The following is a 21,956-nucleotide window of genomic DNA, read 5'->3' as shown; positions in this document are numbered from 1 at the left end:
GGATCACAGCATATTACATAAAGTTTATAAGACTACGTTTTACAATATGGATGGGAACTGAGTACAAACTCAGCTCCCAAAGTACAAACATGTAGGCATGTAAAAGTGAAACTAAACTCTAAACCCCAGTGACTCATTTGGAAAGTAAAAAGCACTGAAAAATACACAAAAATACACACACACACACAAAATGTAAAAATCAAATAATTCCCCATTGAGTGGCAGTAACAGTCTGTTTGCGGGCAGGGGATGATCATGTGCTGAACTGTGTGCGGTAAAGTTTGCATTCACGGCTAAGCGAGTGGAGGCATCAAATGTAAATTTTATGTGGGAACTGATCTTTTTAAAACCACAGCACTACCTGCCAGGTGTCAGACACACAAGTGGGAAGTACAAACCTGAAAAAGTCTTGCGCAGACCTCCTTTAAAAATTAATTAAAATAAAATGAATGAATGAAAGAGGTCTAAATCTAGCACATTACAAGTCTACCATAATTATTTATTTGAGAGTGGTTTGAGGTGATCTTCAAAGAATAATTAAACAGTTCCCAGTGAAAATCAAAGTAGTATTTTTAGCTTTAAATGCACATCTCTACTCTTAATGTGCGTTTTCACCTTTCATCTGTTCTTATGTTATGCAGAAAAGGTGAAAAACTATTTCTCCTCTTGCTAAAGTAAAACACCTAACCACCCACACAAACATGAAAACAAATAGGGTGCTGCCCTCAACACTATGTACCAGCAAACCCTCTCTGTAGCTGACTGCCCAGTCAATTCAGCATGAACTCCATAACCCCAGCCCTCCTTTCTCACTGTCATTACTAGTGTGTGTGTTGCTGAAGGTGATGACACTGGTTTATTTGTACTGGGAATTCACTGCCTAACATATGACTTAACAGTTCCTCAAAACACATAAAAATCATGTGGCAAATGCCTCAAAAATGTCATAATACAAACAGCAGAAAATGAAATGAAACTAAATAATCCAGATGACTAAGCTGTGGCATAAGATGAAAAATACAGATAAATGTCATATTCTTGTTTGTTTTGTTCCACTTTAGCATTAATAAGCAAGCAAAAATTTCACCAACAATTAACACGGGCACCTGTCAGTGAGAATGGTTTCATCAGTGCAAATTCTTTTCTGGCAGAATTGCCAGAACTCAAAATAGTGCATGACGCAGCATGTGCCTCTGCATGAGTGGTTGTATGGGTGTGCACGTTTGTGTTGTGGGAGGACTATATCAGGCTATGTTCCAGTTTAACATCTTGTTCATTACACCCTTTGTAGTCCCCCATGTTATCTATACCTTATACCACACAGTCATCTAGTGTAAGGATTTTCTGTTGACCCAATTTCCTACCAGCCTGAAATCAAGAAATATGACGCTTGTTTTCATAGCCAAGGGGCCTTCTCCAAACCTGTTTTCCTATTAGCCTGATATCAAGACAGATATAACATCTGAGTACTCATAGCCAAAGGACAGAGGGTGATGTATGAGAAAATCATTCACTTCTTCTCTAAATACGGCTGCTACAAGGTCCTTGTTGTGAAATACACACTGACTGCACCATATCACAAAAACAAGTTAAGGTAGCAAAGACTAAAGCCTTTCTATAACAGTGATGCATGTTGATTGAGCTTTGCTGTAAGACAAATAAGTTGATCATTTAACATGTAGTCTAGCAGTGTTAGGAGTTTAATGATTATTCCTTCCACATAACCCGCATTTTCTGTGTTTAAGTGTATATTCAAAACACACAAGCACACACATATAGTGAAGTTTATGCAAGTCTTCTATGACTTGCACCTTGAAGCAACTATCCATATAGACAAGCATATAAATAGAGCAAAGTCTAGAAAGAAATACCTATATATGCCCTATCATATAACATTTTTAGACTTCACTTCATTTTACAGCTATGTGGTCACAAACAGATTATGCGATACCAAGTCGGTGAGTCCATTAACTGAATTATAGGCACAGGTGCCTACAAAGCACATGCATCCTTACTGCAGAGATATGGCACCAGACTTCTGTGCATTCAGAAGAAGCAAGGGTGCATCTTAGCTGCATGTGAGACTTTGTATAATAGGAAAACTCATCCTCCAAGGAACTGCAGGAGAAGAAATGTGACACAAGGCTGCCAAGTGTCCAGGTTTTAACATTTTGGTCAGAGTTAATGCAGGAACAGGCATTCAGCATGTAGCTACTAAATGGTGACATCCCCCCAGCCCTCCTTAAAACTCAAAGTCACACAAACAACTGACCAGAAATTCACATGAAATGAATGTAAAGTAGGGCCACTGGCAAAGTGCCACATGTACCTGGACTTAAGAAAGCCCTAGAGTGAATGAGGAAAAACAGTAAACGGTTGAATACCTCTTGCTAACCCCCCTCTTGCTGGCCAAGCATTTGGTCTGTTTATGTGGCTGGTTACTGCAAGGGTGACTAAGCAGAAATGAGAGGGGCAGGAGTGGACCAACAGCAGTGGGGAGGTGCGGAGGGAGGCCAGACATGAGCAATCAAAATATGAGGGAGGGAAGAGGGGAGATGAGCCACTTCTGTGATGACGAGACATCCAAGTTCAGTCAACCAGTCAGCCAGTGGAAATGTACCCAGACCAAAAGACTAAGTGAAGCTTACAGCAGCAGCTTAGCACAGTGATGTGCATTTCCACAAGTAACTGTGATGTTAGCCCAACCTCTTTCAGCTGACCAGGCATGTGAGGAGCCCTTGAATCACAAATGTGTTTCCATCTGAGTGTAACTTTCCTTTAACTTCATCACTCGCAAACTAGCAAATACAAATGTGCAAATGTCCAGAGGAGAGGCCCACTGAAGGGTTTACAGTTTGTGTGCTGCAGTGACTGAACAAACAGGAGAAAGTGTCTAATGTGTCCCTGCTGCCAACTCCTAAGTCCTGTTAGTCTGGTAATAAGGGAACTCGCTTGCTGATGGGATGTTCCTACACAAATAAAGAGCAGGAGACAGGTATTCACATGTTAATAACATAAATACAGTCCTGAAGTATTACAGCTATCAGACTCACTACTACATGATGACTAGGGCCTTTATCTACAGAAGAAAGTCAATATAAGAGACAGGCCATTACTTGTATGAGCAATTATTCTTTCTGAAGCATTCATAGAAAACACACTTATTATTGTTCAAAAACATTTTAGAGTAGTAGTGAAAGTCTTGTAATACAATATAAATATTGTCAGTCTGACAATTACATGGACAGCTTTCTCTCTTGATTCAGAAAAAGCCCATCCTATCTCTCAAAGAGACAAAACAAGGAAACCAGAAACGAAGAGTCTTTATACTTAAGTATGTAAAATATATGCCCTCCTTTCAATATCAGGTTTCCAGCATCATCATTAAGACTGGTTCATAAGTATTAATTTATGTAAGGGTTTTCCCTTTGGTTTACTCTGCCCATTCATCTAAGTTTCCTTTCTTTTCTGTTCTCTCGAACAAAAACACATCTTAATAGAAACAATTTATACATGATGAATCTTTCAAAAATAGTAACAATACAAAAAAGAACACGTGTACTAACACACATACAAAGGCACGAGGTTGGCAAACTATAAAAAATAACAGCCTCAAGGCTTCCCCCACTGGATCTGAAGAGGGATTATGAGACACATGACTGAGCAGGCTAACCCACAGAAGGCAGCCAAAAAACACCCGTGTGCCTGACAGGGAACAACCACCCTTACGGAAAAAAACCACATCTACAGGATACTATCTCAGCGCTTGTCCAGAGTCATGCAATGGTGCATCACACCATGCCCTCAAACCACATTAACAGGCTTTTTAAGTGTTTTCATGACAAGAAGAAAATGTTTCAGGATGTAATTTTTGGAACAAAATTTTGTTTGACCTCACAAAAGATTTCTGGGTGGAGCCCAAATGTTCAACTGATGAATGTTTTTCCAGTTCCTGGTTGTAGAGCGCAGCCCAGAGCTGCCATAATTTGAACAATTTCAGTTGTTGTATAGTATATCATTTATGTCCTATAGCAATAAGGATTGGTATAATGTTCTTATTAAACAAATTTAGAAAGGCATTATGACACTCCACTAGTAGTGGTGAATTAAACAGCGTTTCCCCCAGTTTGACTACTATTGCCAAAGGTCCATGGGAGGCCAACATTTTTATTTATTTTTTTGGTTAAAACTTTGCATTATTCTGTGCAGAAGAAAACTGGAAGGATTACCGGAAGGCACTTGCTGGGAAGCTTGTCTTTTTTTTCGCCCAGGCATACATCTACTATATAGATTGCCAAAATAATGAGCCAGATGATTTGCTGTTGCTGAACGATACACTGGTTCATACGTACAGCATTTGTATTTTACTTTTTAAAAGTTAAAATTGCTGCTTTTTTTGTTTCCTTACCCTAACGTGGGTTGCTAGCTGGTAACCTTTACTATTAAAACCAACTCTAGAAGAGCTAGAAGGACAGATTGCTGTAAGGTTGCACACACAGTACACATCATCTGGATAGCTGTTGCACTGAATATATATCTATATCTACATCTAGAGACTCTATGGTGAACAAAGGACCCACGTCACACACCTGTGACTCCTTATAGGGAAAGGCTCAGTCGGTTACGGCAGTTGCTCTGCGATCCTGGATAAGTAAATGTTCATTCTCAAGAACTGGGAATCTTCAAATGGCACTTGAAAACACTGAACCCTAAAAATCTCAAGGTGGATGGGGCCTTGTCATTTATCATCCTTTCCTCTGGCATTATTTTTGTGACTTTGTGACCTTTTAAAAAAAAAAAAAATACATTTTTCTTTTCCAACAACAGACAAATCCAGTTACAAAAATATCCAAAGCCTGTGCCGGACAGGATCTAAAAAAATATATACTTTATCAGGACTGGGCTGATAACATCACTGTGTTAATCTGTCTGTGTGTTTGTTTTAAGTTGGGCCTTACCTGTATCTGTTTGAGCACTTTGGGTATAGGTTTACAGTTGAGTTTTTGACAGGCCTGTTTATAGGATGAGAGGATCTCCTCCACGGTCACATTCTGAGCTGCAAAACAGAATACATTCAAAAGGTTAGGATTGTTTTTATGAGTGCTGAAATTCAAAACGCACCACTTTATGTATTCCCAGTTACACTACAACCTCTATAAATGCCAAATGGAGAAGTGGCTGCACCAACATACGCTGTCATACCGTTAAGCAAACTGACACCTATTAATTTTAAGAATTTTGCAGTTGACTCACCAGTAAACTCAATTATCACTGTTGCCAAGTGTCTCTCATAGCAAATTGTTGGATAGTTGAAGTTCTCTCTCCGGTATACCCTAGCAGGGTATTCACATTACAATATAAACTGCCTGGAGATGAGTGCTGTTATGAACCAGTGCCATAATATAAATAAAACTTAACTGACTTAAACTTCACAAAGCTATGTTATTTCTAAAGCCAAGGGTTTTGGTGGTTCTGGTAACCTTTATTAACAAAGCAAGCAGATAAAGCACCTAAAACAGATACAAACACTTAGCCACTTTGTTAGGTACACCTTTTCAACTGCTCATTAACACAAATATCTAATCAGTCAATCAAATGGCAGAAATTGCATTTAGCCATGAGGACATGGTCAAAATCCCCTGCTGAAGTTCACATCAGCACCAGAATGGAGAAGAAACATTATTTAAGTGACTCTGAACATGGCAGGATTTTTGGTCCAAGACAGGCTGGACTGAGTATTTCAGAAACTGCTGTTCTACTCAGATTTTCCCTCACAACTATCTCTATAGTCCAAAACACATAAAAGAAAGAAAGAAAATACCCAGTGAGGGGCAGTCTTTTGGGCAAAAATGCCCTGTTGACATCAGAGGACAGTGGTCAGACTGCTTTAAGCGTATAAGAAAGCTGCAGTATCTCAAACAAGTGGTGCCAGGCACAATAAACCCTGCCCCGGAAGATGTTTTAGCTGATTTTAACATTGTTAGTATCACAAACTTGTCACTGTCCTAACACTAAATCACTTAGATAACACATAAGTCCTATTTGTCCATGCCCATAATTTTCCTTTAACCTTTACCTTAAGGTCAAAGTTGCCAAGAGTCAAGCTCATCCACGATTTTTAGTAAATGGATCTATGGTGTGAATTTGAACATCCTACCTCAAATCGTTCTCAAGGTCACAAGATTTTCAGAAAAATTTGACCTCTAACCCTGACCCAATTACAGTAAAAATTTAATCAGCTGATCTAGTGGTCACAGGCAATCTTTTATGTAAATTTGGTATGAATCACACTGGGAGTTTTGCTGTAATATTGTTAACAAACAAACAGACAAACACAGCAAAACAATACCCCATTCCTGCCTCTGGGGGCGGGTTAATAAACACACGTTACAACCCAAGAGCATCTCTGAAAGCACAACATGTAGAACCTTGAAGCAAAATGGGCTATAACAGCAGAAGACCACATTGGGTGCCACTCCTGTCAGCTAAGAACAGGACACTGGCTACAATTTGCACGGTCTGATGAGTCTCGACTTCTGCTACGACATTCGGATGACAAGGTCTGAATTTTTTCAGATCCATCCTGCTTCGTATTAACAGTTCAGGCTGCTAGTGGTAGTGGAGGATATTTTCTTGGCACACTTTGGGCCCCATAGTGCCAACTGAACACTGTTTAAATGCCACAGCCTATCTGAGTATGGTTCCTGAGTATGTCCATCCCTTTATGACCACAGCGTACTCTTCTGATGGCTGCTTTCAGCAGGATAGTGTACCATGTCACAAAACTCAAATTATCTCAAATTGGATTCTTGAGCATGACAATGAATTTGCTGTACTAATATGACCACCACAGTCACCAGATCTCAGTCCAATAAAGCACCTTCAGGCCATGGTAGAACAGGTGATTCACATCATGGATGTGCATCTAACAAATCTGCACCAACTGTGTGATGTTATCATGTCAGAATGGACCAAAATCTGAGGAATGTTTCCAGCATCTTTTTTCATCTATGCCACAAGAATTAAGACAGCTGTGAAAGCAAGAGCTGGTCCAACCAAGTACTAGCAAGGTGTCCCTAGTGGCTACTGAGGGTATAGCATTGAAATACTGATCAATCTGCCCTGATGCTGATCCTAGACTCGACTCTGTGACTCAAAACTGAACATAAAAATGTCTAGGACAAGGAGACTTATTCTTGTTTCGTGTGAGCTGTTTGTGTTGCTCCCTAAGGGAGCACTCTCCTGACAGAAAGAATCAAAGATTGCAACCCCTTTAAGTACTTCCCTACTTAAGTCAACAAAAAGGAGGTATTGTTCTTAGTCTGTGTGTGGGTCAGCCGCTGTTGCCATCCCAGACTGTTGCAAGGGCTAACTCCAGTCAGATGACTGGGCAGCATTCAAACCTGTTGTTCTGGCTGAGAGGCTCAGCAGAGAAATGAAGTGAGGCATTCAAGCCAAAAAAAAGTAATAGAATATAAGATGAAAAACACCATATAGAAGGGGCTTTGATCAGGACAGTAAATTAAGTTAACACAAACAGAATGATATCCATTCTACTTGCAACCAGTGCATCTGCCCTGCAGAATGTAGTACAGTGACACTTTGGCTGCTCTGACTATGTGTGTGTGTGCGCATAACTGACTTTTGCTGCAGTCAGCATTTTGATTTCTTTTGCCAAGGTGAGAACTTGTCCACTTCACTGTTGGCCTCATCGCCACTCTCCTTCATCTCCCACAGTGTCCCCTATCAATTTAACTTACACTCTCTTAAGTTCATTAATCACCTATGACAAAAAGGATTGAAGTACCAGGAGTATGCACATGACTATAGCATTCACTTACAAGAGGCTATTACCAGGCAATATGGACAAAGAATCAGATCTCTATTTTTAGGCAGGATGGCAAGAAAAAATTTTTTTTTCTTAAAGTGTTCTAAATGTTCAGTCTTAGATTAAATCCAAATATAAGATGTCACAAGCAATTTTATTAAAATTGACTGATCAAAATTCAGAACATAGTTCCCAGAGGCCACATTAAGCAGCTCGTTTCTCATCCAAGAGCAACTGCAATTTTATGAATATTTAATATTCTGAAAATTCTCTCTCTGATTTTATATCAGATCATTTAACATTCTATGATGAACATATTTCACTAGGTACATAAACTGCTTTCAGTCAGTATTTAAGCACCTATTGTGAATACTTTCAGCACCTGTAACATGAAAGCACGAGCAGACATGCAACAAAATCCAAATGTCAGAAGGTGATTTTGCCGTACCCTTATTTTTAGTGATTCCTAAATAAATAAATAAACTAATTCAAAAAAGACTCTCCTACAATTTTTACATTAAAGCGCTGTGAATGGTTAAATGATGGTGTGTGAGAGAGAGAACATTAAAGGGAAAGTTAAAATCACATGAACACAATATGAACAGTAACCACATCAGATCTAGACCAAAAAATACCCACAACTAAAAACAAGTCTAGACAGCAACTGTGCAGCAGACACAGATACACAGATTGGTTAGATGAGAATACGCAGATACATTAAACACTGGTCAACAAAAGCACAATTGTGCCCAAGTACTCGCTGCATCAGATAAAAAAAGTTTATCACATAAACTGCATCACAATCATTTTGTTTTATAATTTTCAGCCACTGGAAAACTGCATCAGCCTTGAACGGTTAACCATAAAAGGTCAAACACTCACAATATCTTTAACTGTTTCACCACTCTTTAATCAAGTTAAAGAAAACAAAAAAAAAAGTGAACAAGTAAATCTAAGTTGCTGGTGTTATGTATATCATTGTGACAAGTCAAGCTTAGCGCAATTACTTGTCTAAACCTTATTACGTTATCCCCACTAGCTGGCACATAAATACTAGCTGGTAACACTAAATATTAATTTTCCCAATGCACAATGCCAGTTAACTGTTAGGTTATATGGGCACCTTCATTGGCTCTGGTTCCAGCCTGCACAGTTCATGCAGCTCTAGAGCCCCAACAGACAACAGCCCCCTCTCTCTGCTCAGGGGTCTAACAAATACGAATAGCTGGTGAAGCAGCAAGGAAGCAGCAAGACAACTAGTCTGGCTTCAAATGTGCAAATCCAGTAAGAGGAAGCTCCCATCCTCTTCAAGACGAGGATGGGAGCTTCAGTCCTGCTGAACTCACGTGCTCTTAAAAATGTATCCTAATTACTGCTGTTAAACATAGCCAGCAACCACACGCTCCACTAGACTGCTGTTAAAAACTGACTAGAGTCCATGACTGTATGAGGATGCCCTTTCATTACCATCATGTCTTAACTTCAGAGTAATACTCCATCTAAATCTTGATAACCCTATAAAGCTGTATCTGGATATTTGACTACTTGGTCATTAGTGCACAGTGAGAGAGCACCTAGATTGAGGTTGGACACCGTGTTGGCAAAAAGTAAAGACTCTTAGTACGAGATATTCTTGTGTCTTCTTAAAAAAAAAAAAAACTTATGAATATAGGTTTTTTCCAACAACAGACTATGTATACTAAATTGAGTGTCTGCATAAAGGGACATATTAACTTGTTTTTTAGCAAAGTGCTTCCACGCTTGAAATTTTTATCAGAAAAATTATTAATTGCAGGTGGATAATTATTTATTTATTTATTTATTGCTATTGAAGTGTTGCATTTTCCCTCAATTAACAAAAAACAAACACTCTTCTTAACATCCTAACTGGCTCAACTTGACATGTAATACATGCGATTTCTCTGCTCCATCTCCACACATTTCCTTAACATCCCTATTCCACCAATCCAATTAAGGCAGAATGTCAAAAAGATAATCCACAGGAGAACAAAGTACAGACACATATCGCTTCAGATACCTTAACAAAATAAATAGCAGAAATCTAAGCCAAAAATACAACAAATACCTTTTTTTCCCCTATAGAAACACTGTTTTACAAACAGGAATAAATTCTAAAAGAAGAGAAATTAAGATATTTTTTAAATGAGTAGAAAAACAGATGCAGCAGGGTAACAGACTGGTCAAGAAAAGAGTTATGTTAAGTCACAATGGGCAATTTCAAATGCCACTTTTCCCACTTGTACCTACTCAGCTCAACTCGACATTGAGGGTTTTTTCCATTAGGTGGTAGTGCCTGGTACCAGGTACTTTTTTTAGTGCCTACTCAGCTGGGGTTCCAAGTGAGCTGAGTCTAATGGCTACACACTAACAGACATTTTTGTGCTTGGTGGCTGACAACAGAATCCAGAGGAAGCTAGACGGAGGGACCGTTTGTGTTTGTGTCACATACAGATGATGTCACAGGACTTCCGGGACAACTTGCTGAGGCAGTATTCAATTGTAATGGAAAATAAACAAAACAAAGTAGAGTCCAGTTGAGTTGGAGGTGAGTCAAGTTAAACCAAGTAGGTACTAGTGGGGAAAAAAAGGCAAAAGACTCTAAAATGTGATGCTTTCTTTTAGGCTAATCATACTTCCTTTGCTCTGCATTAATGGTGTGGCTAAAAAAAGACTTTTGCCAGTGCAGTTTCATTAAATACTGAAGATGAGTTACAATCAAGCACCACTCTTAAGTACACTTTTCCAGGTTGTGCTTTAATTTGACCCAGTTAAACCTAATTTACATTTTGCTTAATCTACAAAAACCATCTGGACACGAACCTGTGGATTTACCCTGAATGTCGCTTCTACCAGCGTGTAAGAGAGCAGTCTTGTAAATTAGTCCAGCACATTATGTGCGCTCCAATGAACACCATGTCCTTGGAAAAGAGTTATTGTGCAGAGTCACAGTGGAGCAAGTGTGTGTAAACATTTCCTGAGGGAAGGTGGCGGTCTGAGGGTGGGGAGGGTCTCATACTTACTACATAGAATTTTTACACATTCATTAGAGAAAGCAAAGGAATAAGAGAGAATAAGATCATCTAGCACTGCTGTACTAAGTGGAAAAGAAAGCTGTGCAATGAGATTTGGGATGAACACCTCAATTAAAAGAAAAAACTGTGTGTACATAAAAACTTTAAAAAGGAAATACATATAAAAAAAATAAAAATGGAAAAGTAGAGATACTTAGGAGTAAACTGCATGAGAGAGACATATGAGATCCAGCCCTGCATGATCATTAGGAGCTGAGCTACAGCTGCTGCCTGTGTTTCTGCATGCTTTGTCTTTGTTTTATAGCACTCCCTCCAGTGCTGCTGGTACATCTATGGAGGGAGTGGCAATGAGGAGGTACACAGGAATAACAAGTAGAAAGGGGAGAGGACTGTTCCAAACATCTTTGGAAACCAAATTAAAAGTTAATGGTATGCAGAAGTTAATGGTGGGCCAAAAACAAACACACACAAGGGGAAAAACACACAAACAGAAAGAGAAATGCTCTCCATGTAAGGCAGCAAATACAAAAACATATACAAATAAGGAAAAACATGCGAAAAGAAGTGCTCCCGGATGCTGTGTGGGGGCAATGGACTTTATTAGATAAGCAAAAACATTACAGATAGATATGCTCAAAGCTGTTTTGTCCCTTAAACAGAAAAAAAAGAGGAAAAATTATATATATAAATAAAAGGTGTACAGTGTATGCAGTGGATTTCCCAGTTCAAGCCCAACTGGCTGGACCTTTGCTGAATGTCATTCCCCTGCTCTGTTTCCCCAAATTTCCTGTCCTTTTCCACTTCCTGAATACAAGTTAAACAAAAAAAATGAGTATACAGTATTTATCTAGATACTGGCCATTCTAAAACCTGCTTAAACACTTGCGGAAATGGGAAGATACGACTGCAGGGTGAGGCAGCCTGGTTATCTCAGCAACTAACAGCTCCCAAGATGATAGATCAGAGACAGAGACATTTAGCTACTTTGATATTTCAGGTGTAGACACAGGAGAGGGAAATGATCTCTGCTCTGACTCAGCAAATCTGCTGAACCAAGCACTACATCCCTTTCACTCTGTTAATGCCATACACTTAATCACTGGCTGCAGCCATCGACAAGGCGGCGAGCTAAATTAAAGGGGTGGAAAAAAGCAAGATGCTGCCACAGCAGCCCCTATCTTGCTAACTAAGATCAACAGAGGTGAATCAAATGCTGCAGACTTTATGATTAAGAATAAGGACGTGCTATTAAACACTAGTCTGTAGGTGGAGATTTACTCCTTAGTAGAGCAAACATTTTGAACATCATCATCAACATCAGGCAGGGGTAAAGCAAAGCCTCATAAATGCATGCTATACAGAAAATGGTCACTGATGTTTACAAGCTGACACGTAAACCATCACATCATCACATTTTCTTTATTTCTAATCTCCACATAGATGCTTACTCTCAGACATGATTTAAATAGAACCAGATGTAGCCAACAGCAAATCAATCCAAACCAGATGAACTCTTCTGACAAATGAGTTCAAGGTAATGTGATTCCTTAGGGCATGCCCCTGTAAAAGCCAAATGTAACACCAGTGTGCCAAAATATACAAGGAATCCAGCTTTACTTTGACCAACTTCTTCGATAAACTGTGTCTATTTTAACAAAGCAACACGGCTGAACTCTGAAGCAAAATGTGGAAATACAAGGTACAATGCACCTGCTTTTTTCAGTAAGTCATTGTAGTTTCAATCATTACATTCAGGCCCTCTGATAAATGTCCTGGTTGTCATTTTGGAAATTACTGCACTGTCAATAAGACCTGAAGGCTTTGGGGTCCATTGTGTGGCTGTTGATTGACAGCTGTGGTTTACAATTTAGTCAGCTCCTGCTTTCCCCCTGCTGCTGGACTTGCCCTGACTCACACTTTTAAGCATCTGTTTGAAGAGTAAACACAGTTATTTCTGTGATCCAGACAAACAGTTCTACTGTGCTTGTCAGGGCTAAAAAGACCCTCGTGGGAAGCCTGTACACAACATTTAGGTAAGGTTAATGTTTGCACTTGATTACAACAACTGCCTTTTTAGTACAACAAAGCCAGAAGTAAGTCACGCTCTGTTACATCTATGCTACAATACACAGCCAGCAGGGATGGTATTTTGGGGCAAGAAAAAAACTGCCAGAAATTATAAATCAATTACTTAACCTGAACAACTGGCAGAGCTGCAACAAGTTCAGGCACATTTGTGTAGAGGAGAGGCACTGAATGTGAGGCACTGCTCAATAAGAAAAACCTGCTACTTCATTTCACACACCTTAACTATCTAACTAGCTCTACAGAGCACAAAGGAAGAGCAAACAATTTTCAGAGCCGGTACTTCAAATAACACACCTGAGGTACGAGGAATAGTTATACCCTCAGTAGGTACCACGTTTTCAGTATACTGCAATTTAATACAAATACAAAAACATCCAACCCTTGTTTTATTTTTTTAACTCACTACCAACCAACCACCAACTTTAGGTTCTAGCTTCAGGCAGCTGGAGCCTAACCCAGCAAGCGACTGGAAGGATTTCCTCAGGACAAGTTACCCATGAAGATGCCAGTACATTGTGTCACGAGTTTAGCCAGCTGTGTGCTGATGAGAGAGGCTCACAAGCCTTTTTTAAAACTCTTGATAATTCTGTTACGTGAACAACGGTATGAAAGTCTTCCAGGAGTAGGGAGGAATCAACTGTTAAAACTGCGATTATTATTTATTTGTGATTCCTTTTGGTTTTTTTTAATAATCTGTCTTGAACTCTGTTGACCTTTAAACTACACTTTAAGTTATCCTTTTTATATATATTTATCCAAGTTTCAAAGGACCCACACATTCAACTGCACATTCAACTTTCAGGGTTTTTTCTGTTTGTTTGTTTTTAATGAGGAAATGTATACCGTTAACACCACTCACTACAGTGATCATTACGCTTCAGTTCATGTTACTGTTGCCATCCTAGCAACTTTTCGTGGCCCTTTAGCAATGTTTTCTACAAAAAGCACCTACTGACGTATCTTCTGGGTCTGAAAAGTTAAGCCAACACAAAAGCACCTTGAGCTTACATTTTTGTCTAATGGCCATCAGGACATGACTCAACTGGTTACAAAAACAAGAGGAAACAAGAAAATAGCCTCCCTTAATCTGTAAACCATTTAAAAAGAAAAATTGCATTCACTTAATATGCATTGTTTATTTGATATTTATTGTGATGTCACATTAATGTTAAAAATACATTTGATTAGTTTCAAACTTGTATTTTTATGGGTCATTACTTTAATTGTGAGACGAGACAACAAGGTGATATTCAGTTAGGCTTGAACAGGTGAGGTAAGATTGGAAGAATCATTGAGTAATCAAAAAATAATTGACAGATTAGTCGACTACCAAAATAATCTTTAGTTGCAGCCCTACTATAAAGAGTGCTGTACACAACTGTGTATGTAGTGACTGAAGGGGCTATGTTAAAGTTTTACCATATGAGCGTGATGCGTCAGATCCACCCCTCATTAGTCACATCCACATTTTAGGGGAAGATAAAAGCACCAGCAATGAAAAGCTCAGGTTCACAGCTTCACACCAGGACCTCACTAACCAGCAGGTAATGTAACGTGGCTACATCCATCTTTTTATATTGAGTTTATGGGTTTGAACTGGACTGACTTGAAGAATCGTTACAACAGATGCTGTTGTATGATCCCCCTGTTAGCATGACCCCTAAATGAGCTGTATGCACAAGTGCAGTGTTGTGGATTGTTACCAACCACACTTTACAAAGTGTGAGACAAAAATAAATAAATAAACTGCTTTACAACATTTTCTCTAACTTGTACAACTTAAATCAGACATATTTTTTCCCAGGTCACATCCAGTGCATGCCCAGTTCCTGCTACTCTTCACTGTATAAACGACTTTCTATGGATTAATACCACCCAATACCTAATAAGCATTCTGCCATGAAAGTATGAAAACCAGAAATTACATCATCATTAATAAATTCAAAATCTAAAAATGCAAGAGATCTCTTCTCATTTGTACCTGCACAACAACATAACATTGCTGCAGTCAAAGCCTCTAAAACCACCCACAAAAGGTCAGGATGGATCGACCCACAGAGTGCCCACAATGCGAGCGTGGGCTTTAGTACCAGACTTAGTTTGAGCTACTCTTACTAGGACAAATGAATAACTATCATGACCACGGCATGCTATTATATAAGATGGAAAGCTAGAATTCTTAATTTGTTTCCACTTTTTAAAAGCAGCAGTGTTTCTACGGTGAGGTAAGAAGCTATTTTTTTTTTTGCACCAGTTAAAGTAATAGTTCACTTATATAAGATAAACATTCCAGTGAAAATGGCCAGTATAATAACTGATATTATTAATCATTGTTACCTCTGGTCAAGATTTCTCTACTAGATTGCTGATTTTTACTAGACGTTCAGCAAAGTTTAAGAGCTCTCATTTTTCTGCAGTTTATCTTCTACCAGACAAATGTCTGGTAAATTGGTCATATACTCTTTCTTACTATCACAAATACATCAGTTTTGCTCCTTTAGCTGTATGCCACTGGTCTACTGTGTAGGACTGTGGGGAGTGTGAGGTAAGGAATTTATGAGGGACTTGGAGCTCTGATCATTTATTTCCCTCATATTCATACCTGGGCAATCACTGTCCAAGCCCTAAGGGCAGCGCACACTTGGTTTTGTAAAGACACAAAACAAACTGGGTAGTTAATTGCCCTCCCATTCCCCAAGCTTTTAGACAGAGGTCACTAGACAGACTAATCTCTCACAATGAGGAGACAGCCTACAGGAGAGAGGTCTCCCGCCTGGAGAACTGGTGCCAGGAGAACCACCTCCTGCTCAACGTCAGCAAAACAAAGGAACTGATCGTGGACTTCAGCAGGAAGCAGCAGAGGGACTACCATCTTGTCATCAGTGGTGCTGAGGTGGAAAGAGTGGACACTTTCAAATACCTGGGAGTGACCATCTCACAGGACCTGTCCTGGACTCATCACATAAACATCACTGTGAAGAAGGCCAGACAGCGTCTCTACCTCCTCAGGCGGCTGAGAGACTTCAAGCTCCCACTCAAGGTGCTCAGGAACTTTTACACCTGCACCATCGAGAGCATCATGCGTGTGAGCATCACCACCTGGATGGGAAACTGCACCAAGCAGGACTTCATGGCCCTAAAAAGGGTGGTTCGTTCAGCTGAACGGACCATCAGAACCACCCTCCCCAACCTGCAGGACATTTACACCAAGCAGTGCAGGCTGAGGGCCATGAAGATCCTAAAACAGCCCAGCCACCCCGGACACTCTCTCTTCTCCCTGCTCCCATCAGGCCGGCGTTACCGCTGCCTGAGGGCTAAGACTGAAAGGTTGAAGAAGAGTTTTTACCCACAAGCCATCCGTCTGCTCAACTCTGAGCCCTAACTGGACCATTATTGCACAATGTAAATATTATAATTTAAAAAGTGTGTATAGTGTATAGTATATAGAGTATAGTGTATAGTGTGAATTACTTTTTTTTTAATTTTTATTCTTCTTATTTATATGTTTGTGTATATATGGTTGCAGGTACAAAATACATTTCACTGTGCATTGTACTGTGTATAACTGTGCATGTGACAAATAAACACTATCTTATCTTATCTTATCTCTTACTAAATTCTTATGAAGCTCTGTAAAATCACTTGATGTTGAAACCAAACCTAGAGGATCCATATGCAGGCCATCATCTTTTAATGCGATTAAATGGCTTTACATTTCACCTACTTAAAAGCAGCTGTCATAGGAAACCCTGCCTAACATAAGTCAACAATCATACAAAATAACCCAATTCTTGATTTTGCTGCACATTTTTGACAAAATGTTGGTTCAGAGACAGTGTAATCTGCACAGACTATCAAGTAGGCCTGTGAATTGTTTAGAAGACATTTTAAGTCCAGCCCAATTTCTATACACATCAAAGTCCATTAATCATCCTTAGCCTTGCCACTGAACTGATGTAAAAGGAAGTACAGACAGACACTGACACTGTGATTTCTCTCCTCACTCCAGAAGCAAAGGGGAAACAGGAAAAGACAAGTGTTTGCGTGTGTGCAGAAGAAGAAATGACAGCATCTGCCGAGTTAGCGAGACGGCAGATTTGGCACAAAGAGAGGATTCCACTGAAACTCCAATGACCCACACAGTGTGTTGAATTTCACTTGTCTGACTTCTCTACACATACTGGCTTTGTCAGCAAAGAATGGCACAACAATATCAGCATAACAACAGCGCAAGACAGACACTGGATCTGACTTGGAATAAGGTGAAAACTGTGTAAGCCTCAGCCAAACAACTGCAGATAAAACTAGCACCTGTACACATCTGTGGCTTTAGCAGAGAATAATGTTAGTTATGTAACAACAAACTAAGAGAGGACTGGTCAAAAAATAAGGTTATCCTGCCTTTTAATTGGCTTACAAAGTACTTATTTTTGGATCTGTTGTTATGTAGTGCATATTACTACCCTACAACAACTCAGAATTAGCTCTCTTGAGGAAAAGTTATGCGCACGATCTTTAGAAAAGATCTAGGGTGGACTGGCTAAATGTGAAAGGTAAGAACTGGGAAACCAGTGCTGACAGGTTACATGCTTCAGAGGAAATTATTCCCAGCTAGCAGTTAAAAATAAAGCTGTGCCAGTAAAGAAGACTGGATACAGAGTGTAGAACACATGGATGCCAGATGCAAAGTGCAGAGAATTGAATCCATATTGTTTCAGCTGGAAGCCTAACAGCTTCAGCAGTCTTTGAAAGATGTGTTGCCCAATTGACCAAATCAATTTAAGTCTGAGAGTTCTTTATAGCCAGTCAGTTATGTTGTGCTTGCAGGCTGCTGTGCCACATTAAAACAAATAGGTGCAAATGTTAAGGGATGGAACACAGAAATACTGCCAGCTCCTACTTAACATCCAAGTGCCAGTGTTCAAAATAACCCCCTCCCATTCTCCAGGTCCATTCGTTCTCATTTCACACTGCTGTGTTGTGGACAGTGGCAATAACGTCATTCACACATGACAACTGCCTGCCTGGTCGTCAGAGGTGTGGCAAAAAGGCACAACTTGAGGCACTGCTGTTGTTTGCTTGTACAAGTCTCCATAACAAGAGGGTGATAAAGCATGCACAGAAGAGATACAAGTCTGATGTTCAAACATGAGCTGTCTTCCATTTAAAAACAACCAAGCCCAAATGTTTAAAATACCAGCTAAACCCATTTTGGGAAACCTAAACCATTTTGTTCCAGCCCAAGATCAGACAGAAAACAATAGCGACTTCTAATTTCTGGTGTAATTATTGTTAAACTGAGACTTAATCTGTGATACAAACGCTCCTGGTCTCAACCCACAAATAAACTGAACTGTGTCATGTGCCATCACACACATGCAGTGCAATGAAAATGCTGAATGTTTTGGCCGCTCCAACAAGTGCTGGCGAATTAATTAAACCCAAATCAGAACCTCTAATTGATGTAATTTTGCCTATGTCGCCCAGTCCCCCCCCCCCCCCCCCCTCCTCCTGTTAATGCTTCCCCCGGCGTGTGTTTAAAAACATACTGACAGGTATTGTCAGATGACTTTGTCCCGTCCACTCTGCAACATGGAAGCATCATGGAGGAAAACTCAGAGTAGACTGTGCAACTCAACCAGCTTATACCAAAGTAAAATGCTGTGTTGTTGTTTGGGCACTTTTTTTTTTTTTTTTTGCGCTTTAGTAAAAACAAACAAAAACAAGAAAACAGAAAACTGTGGAAAAAACTGTTTCAGCACCAAAAGGCAATACTAGCAATCGGTCACATCACTGAAGCACAGTCACATTACTGAAAAAATATCCTACCTTTAATAGTTGAGCATATTTACAGTACAAAGCCTATCAGTGAACTATGAGGGCAAGAAGCAAATAATATTTGTTCATTAATCATAAAGTAAAATGTTCTTTAATAGTGATTTTGATTTGACTGGAAAAGTGCACCAGCAAGTGTGGACAAAACAAGTCCTTTAAGGAGCACTCTAAACATTGCAGAGGTGCTGTGAGCTGTGTTTAAGTACAGTTTCTTACTTTTTGATCACACCACATACTCGAATCTCTAGAGGCACATCTGATATACATGGTCACCTGGCCAGGAAATTATCATATTGTATAACTCTCTGTCATTTAGAGTTCTCCTCTGTCCTAGGTCCTACCTTACGAGGTCAACAACTTTTCCGTGAAAAACCTGCAAGGGTTTCTTAGAAAACAAATAACCCGCACAATACCTGTCCTCATATTTCAGGTCATTGCATTACAAAGACCTCTGGTGTCTTACATTTGTTTGAACATTACTGCAGACAATGCAACTATGCACCTATTTCAACACAGGGCTGCTAAATTATAGAAAAAAAAAAAAAAAAAAAAAATATATATATATATATATATATCCTAATTAGAATTATAGTGGTGAGCATTGAGATCCAAATGAAGAAACAAAAAGAAATTTGCAGGACGTGAACTCAGACTTTTTAGAGAGGTAAAAGTCAAAGAAAGGCATGTGCTGAAAGGCACAACAAGAAGCTTATTGCAAAACAGAAAGCAGCACAATAATGATTTTATGTTGATTATCTTGTTTTAATAATCAGTGGAAAACAAAGTTGTAATTTAAATTAATAATGATCATTGCATATGTATGTACATATCTATATGTACCGTGTCCTCCTTAACAGGTGGGCCAATCTTGAAATTTTCCATGAACATCATCACACATACAGCAATTATTAAAATCTATGTTTAAAAAAAAAAAAAAAAAAAATTATAAATCTCAATTATTTAGATTTTTGTATATATTACATTCATTTCATCATCCCCCTGTGAATGTGTTGCTACAGTTACAGTTTACATTTCTTTCACGTGTCACATTCATCGTACGTCGCCCATGCATTCCTTATTCAGAATGAAGAATTAGAAATAAAGTCTCCAAATATAACAGACATATAGCATACAGACGCCAATTCATTTCAATAAAGCTGAACACATTTTTGACTGAACCCTGTGGCAAGTACTGCTGAATTTCATTTTTAAATGTTTTATGTGCAGTTTGTCTACACAAGCACAAAGAGGCGGAGCTGTTATAAAGACGATGAGCTCAGGAGGAGCGAAAGTAAATGTTTTTCTACTGTCCAAAAGAAGCTTTTTTTCCCCCTGTATCCACCATTAAACCTTTACTGGGAAACAGCTGGAGGTCCTTCATCAACCATCTGATCAGCAAGTCGCAGATCGCTATTTGTTTCACACAGCAAAAAGCTGCAGTACACAAGTTAAAATATGCATAATGCTGTTAATACGAAAAAAGCATTTCTTATCCGATTACTCTAGTAATCCATGGAATAATCAATAGAATACTTGATTACTAAAATAATCATATATCTATATCTATAGATATAAATATATATCAGTCTTTTGGTGTTTATAAAAAACCTATATACAGCGGTATAACAAAGGTATTAAGAATAAGATAAATTAAACACATTTGTGCCACACACGAGTGAAGTGAAAAAGTGCTGCAAGCCTGCCCACAGGACAGGTTTTTTTTCTAGTTGAAATTAATTTTTGATTATCTACAAAGCCCTATCACTACATGTAGATTTCATGCAGAGGCCCTTCTCTTGATCTTTTAGTATGACACCAGAAAAACAAAACAAAAACAAAACCGTGAAGTCATTTTAAGCTCACACCCACATGACTGCCAGATAGAAAGCTGCTGAACCAGATGGACAGTTATGAGAGAATGACAGTTGTATGATCCAGTTCTTTTTTTGAGGGAGCATTTTGTACATTTGTATAGACAGTGTAGGCAGCGTTTTACTTCCAGCCTCCTCACGTGTTAAAAGAAAAGGTATGAGGGAGGGAAGAGCAAGGAATTCCTGTTTGACAAGGATGGAAAGTCTTACGTAGATGTTTGGAGAGGACCAGAAAACCACACCACTTAAACGAGTATGCCTGTTCTGCCATTTATAAGCAATCATCTGCTTTTTTAATGATACAGTACAGATAAGCACAGAGTCAAAGGGCAAGGTTTAGCACAAAGCAAACACAAGCATACAGCATAGACAGTGGGAAATGCATAACAGATGAATTTACAAACTAAAGACACCCTAATGGGCTGGTGTTGTCTTATCACATCACACAAACATCTGTGTAATGTGAGCAGGAGAAAAAAAGGCAGAAAAAAGCACTAATTTTGAAACAATGTGATCATTAAATAGATTTATCCAAGTATCTGTCTTGCTGATATGTAGAAGTACCTAGTTCTTCTGAGAATACTCAGTTCTGCATTTATACGGTCATTCTATCAGCACAAATTCACAACACATGCATTCACATGCACAGGCTTGAAGGATACTAGAATTTAAATTGTTTCAAACAATTTAGGCTATGATCCTGTTCATTTTTCATTCAGTATATTTGCATCTTAACACAACTGCTATCAAATTCCACATATAGTAAAAAGCTAAACCAATGCTTTCAGCTTCTTTTTAATTAAGATTTATTCTTTGCTCCATTGTGAACTCACTATACATGTATATCTTACGGTTTTATAGAGATCTGGATGTTAAGGACATCTACTACACCAGACTTGATAATGTCAATGTGGCTGATTTAATACTCAAATATTCACAGCTATTTGCTTCCATCAGAATGAAAAGGTATCTCCGCACACCTAACTGTACAAGTCTGGCACATCACAGGGTATAAAACACTGTCATCACACAGTCCAATTATTAAAATGGTATGTTATGTTTTGATCAGGAAACAAAATCCTCAGTTGTTCCAGAAAATTCAGCTCGGCTCTGCTGCTCATGCAAAGTGAACTAACTTCTAGGTTTTCAGATCCTTTGTTCATGCTCTACACTGAAAGCTCTGCTTATCAGTTTGTAACTTGGTCCAGAGCCACAACAAATAAGATTTCATGGGTCATGGAGTCTCTAATAATTTGGTGCCAAGTGGGCCTTGGGTCTGAC

At 39.0% G+C, this 21,956-nt stretch overlaps 1 protein-coding gene across 1 annotated transcript in view; it reads right to left on the bottom strand.

Annotated features, from left to right (window-relative positions):
* The window catches only part of ppp1r37 (protein phosphatase 1, regulatory subunit 37), a 52,733-nt gene that overhangs the window by 24,188 nt on the left and 6,589 nt on the right, over positions 1 to 21,956 (bottom strand). Inside the window, exon 2 of the mRNA XM_030743907.1 lies at positions 4,959 to 5,056. Within this exon, the coding sequence (XP_030599767.1) occupies positions 4,959 to 5,056 (98 nt within the window). The remainder of the gene's footprint in view (positions 1 to 4,958; positions 5,057 to 21,956) is intronic.

The sequence above is a fragment of the Archocentrus centrarchus genome, chromosome 13, assembly GCF_007364275.1.
Source record: "Archocentrus centrarchus isolate MPI-CPG fArcCen1 chromosome 13, fArcCen1, whole genome shotgun sequence".
In the NCBI taxonomy this organism is placed as follows: domain Eukaryota; kingdom Metazoa; phylum Chordata; class Actinopteri; order Cichliformes; family Cichlidae; genus Archocentrus; species Archocentrus centrarchus.
The sequence above is the reverse complement of the archived record's forward strand: the minus strand, read 5'-3'. Positions and strand labels throughout refer to the sequence as shown.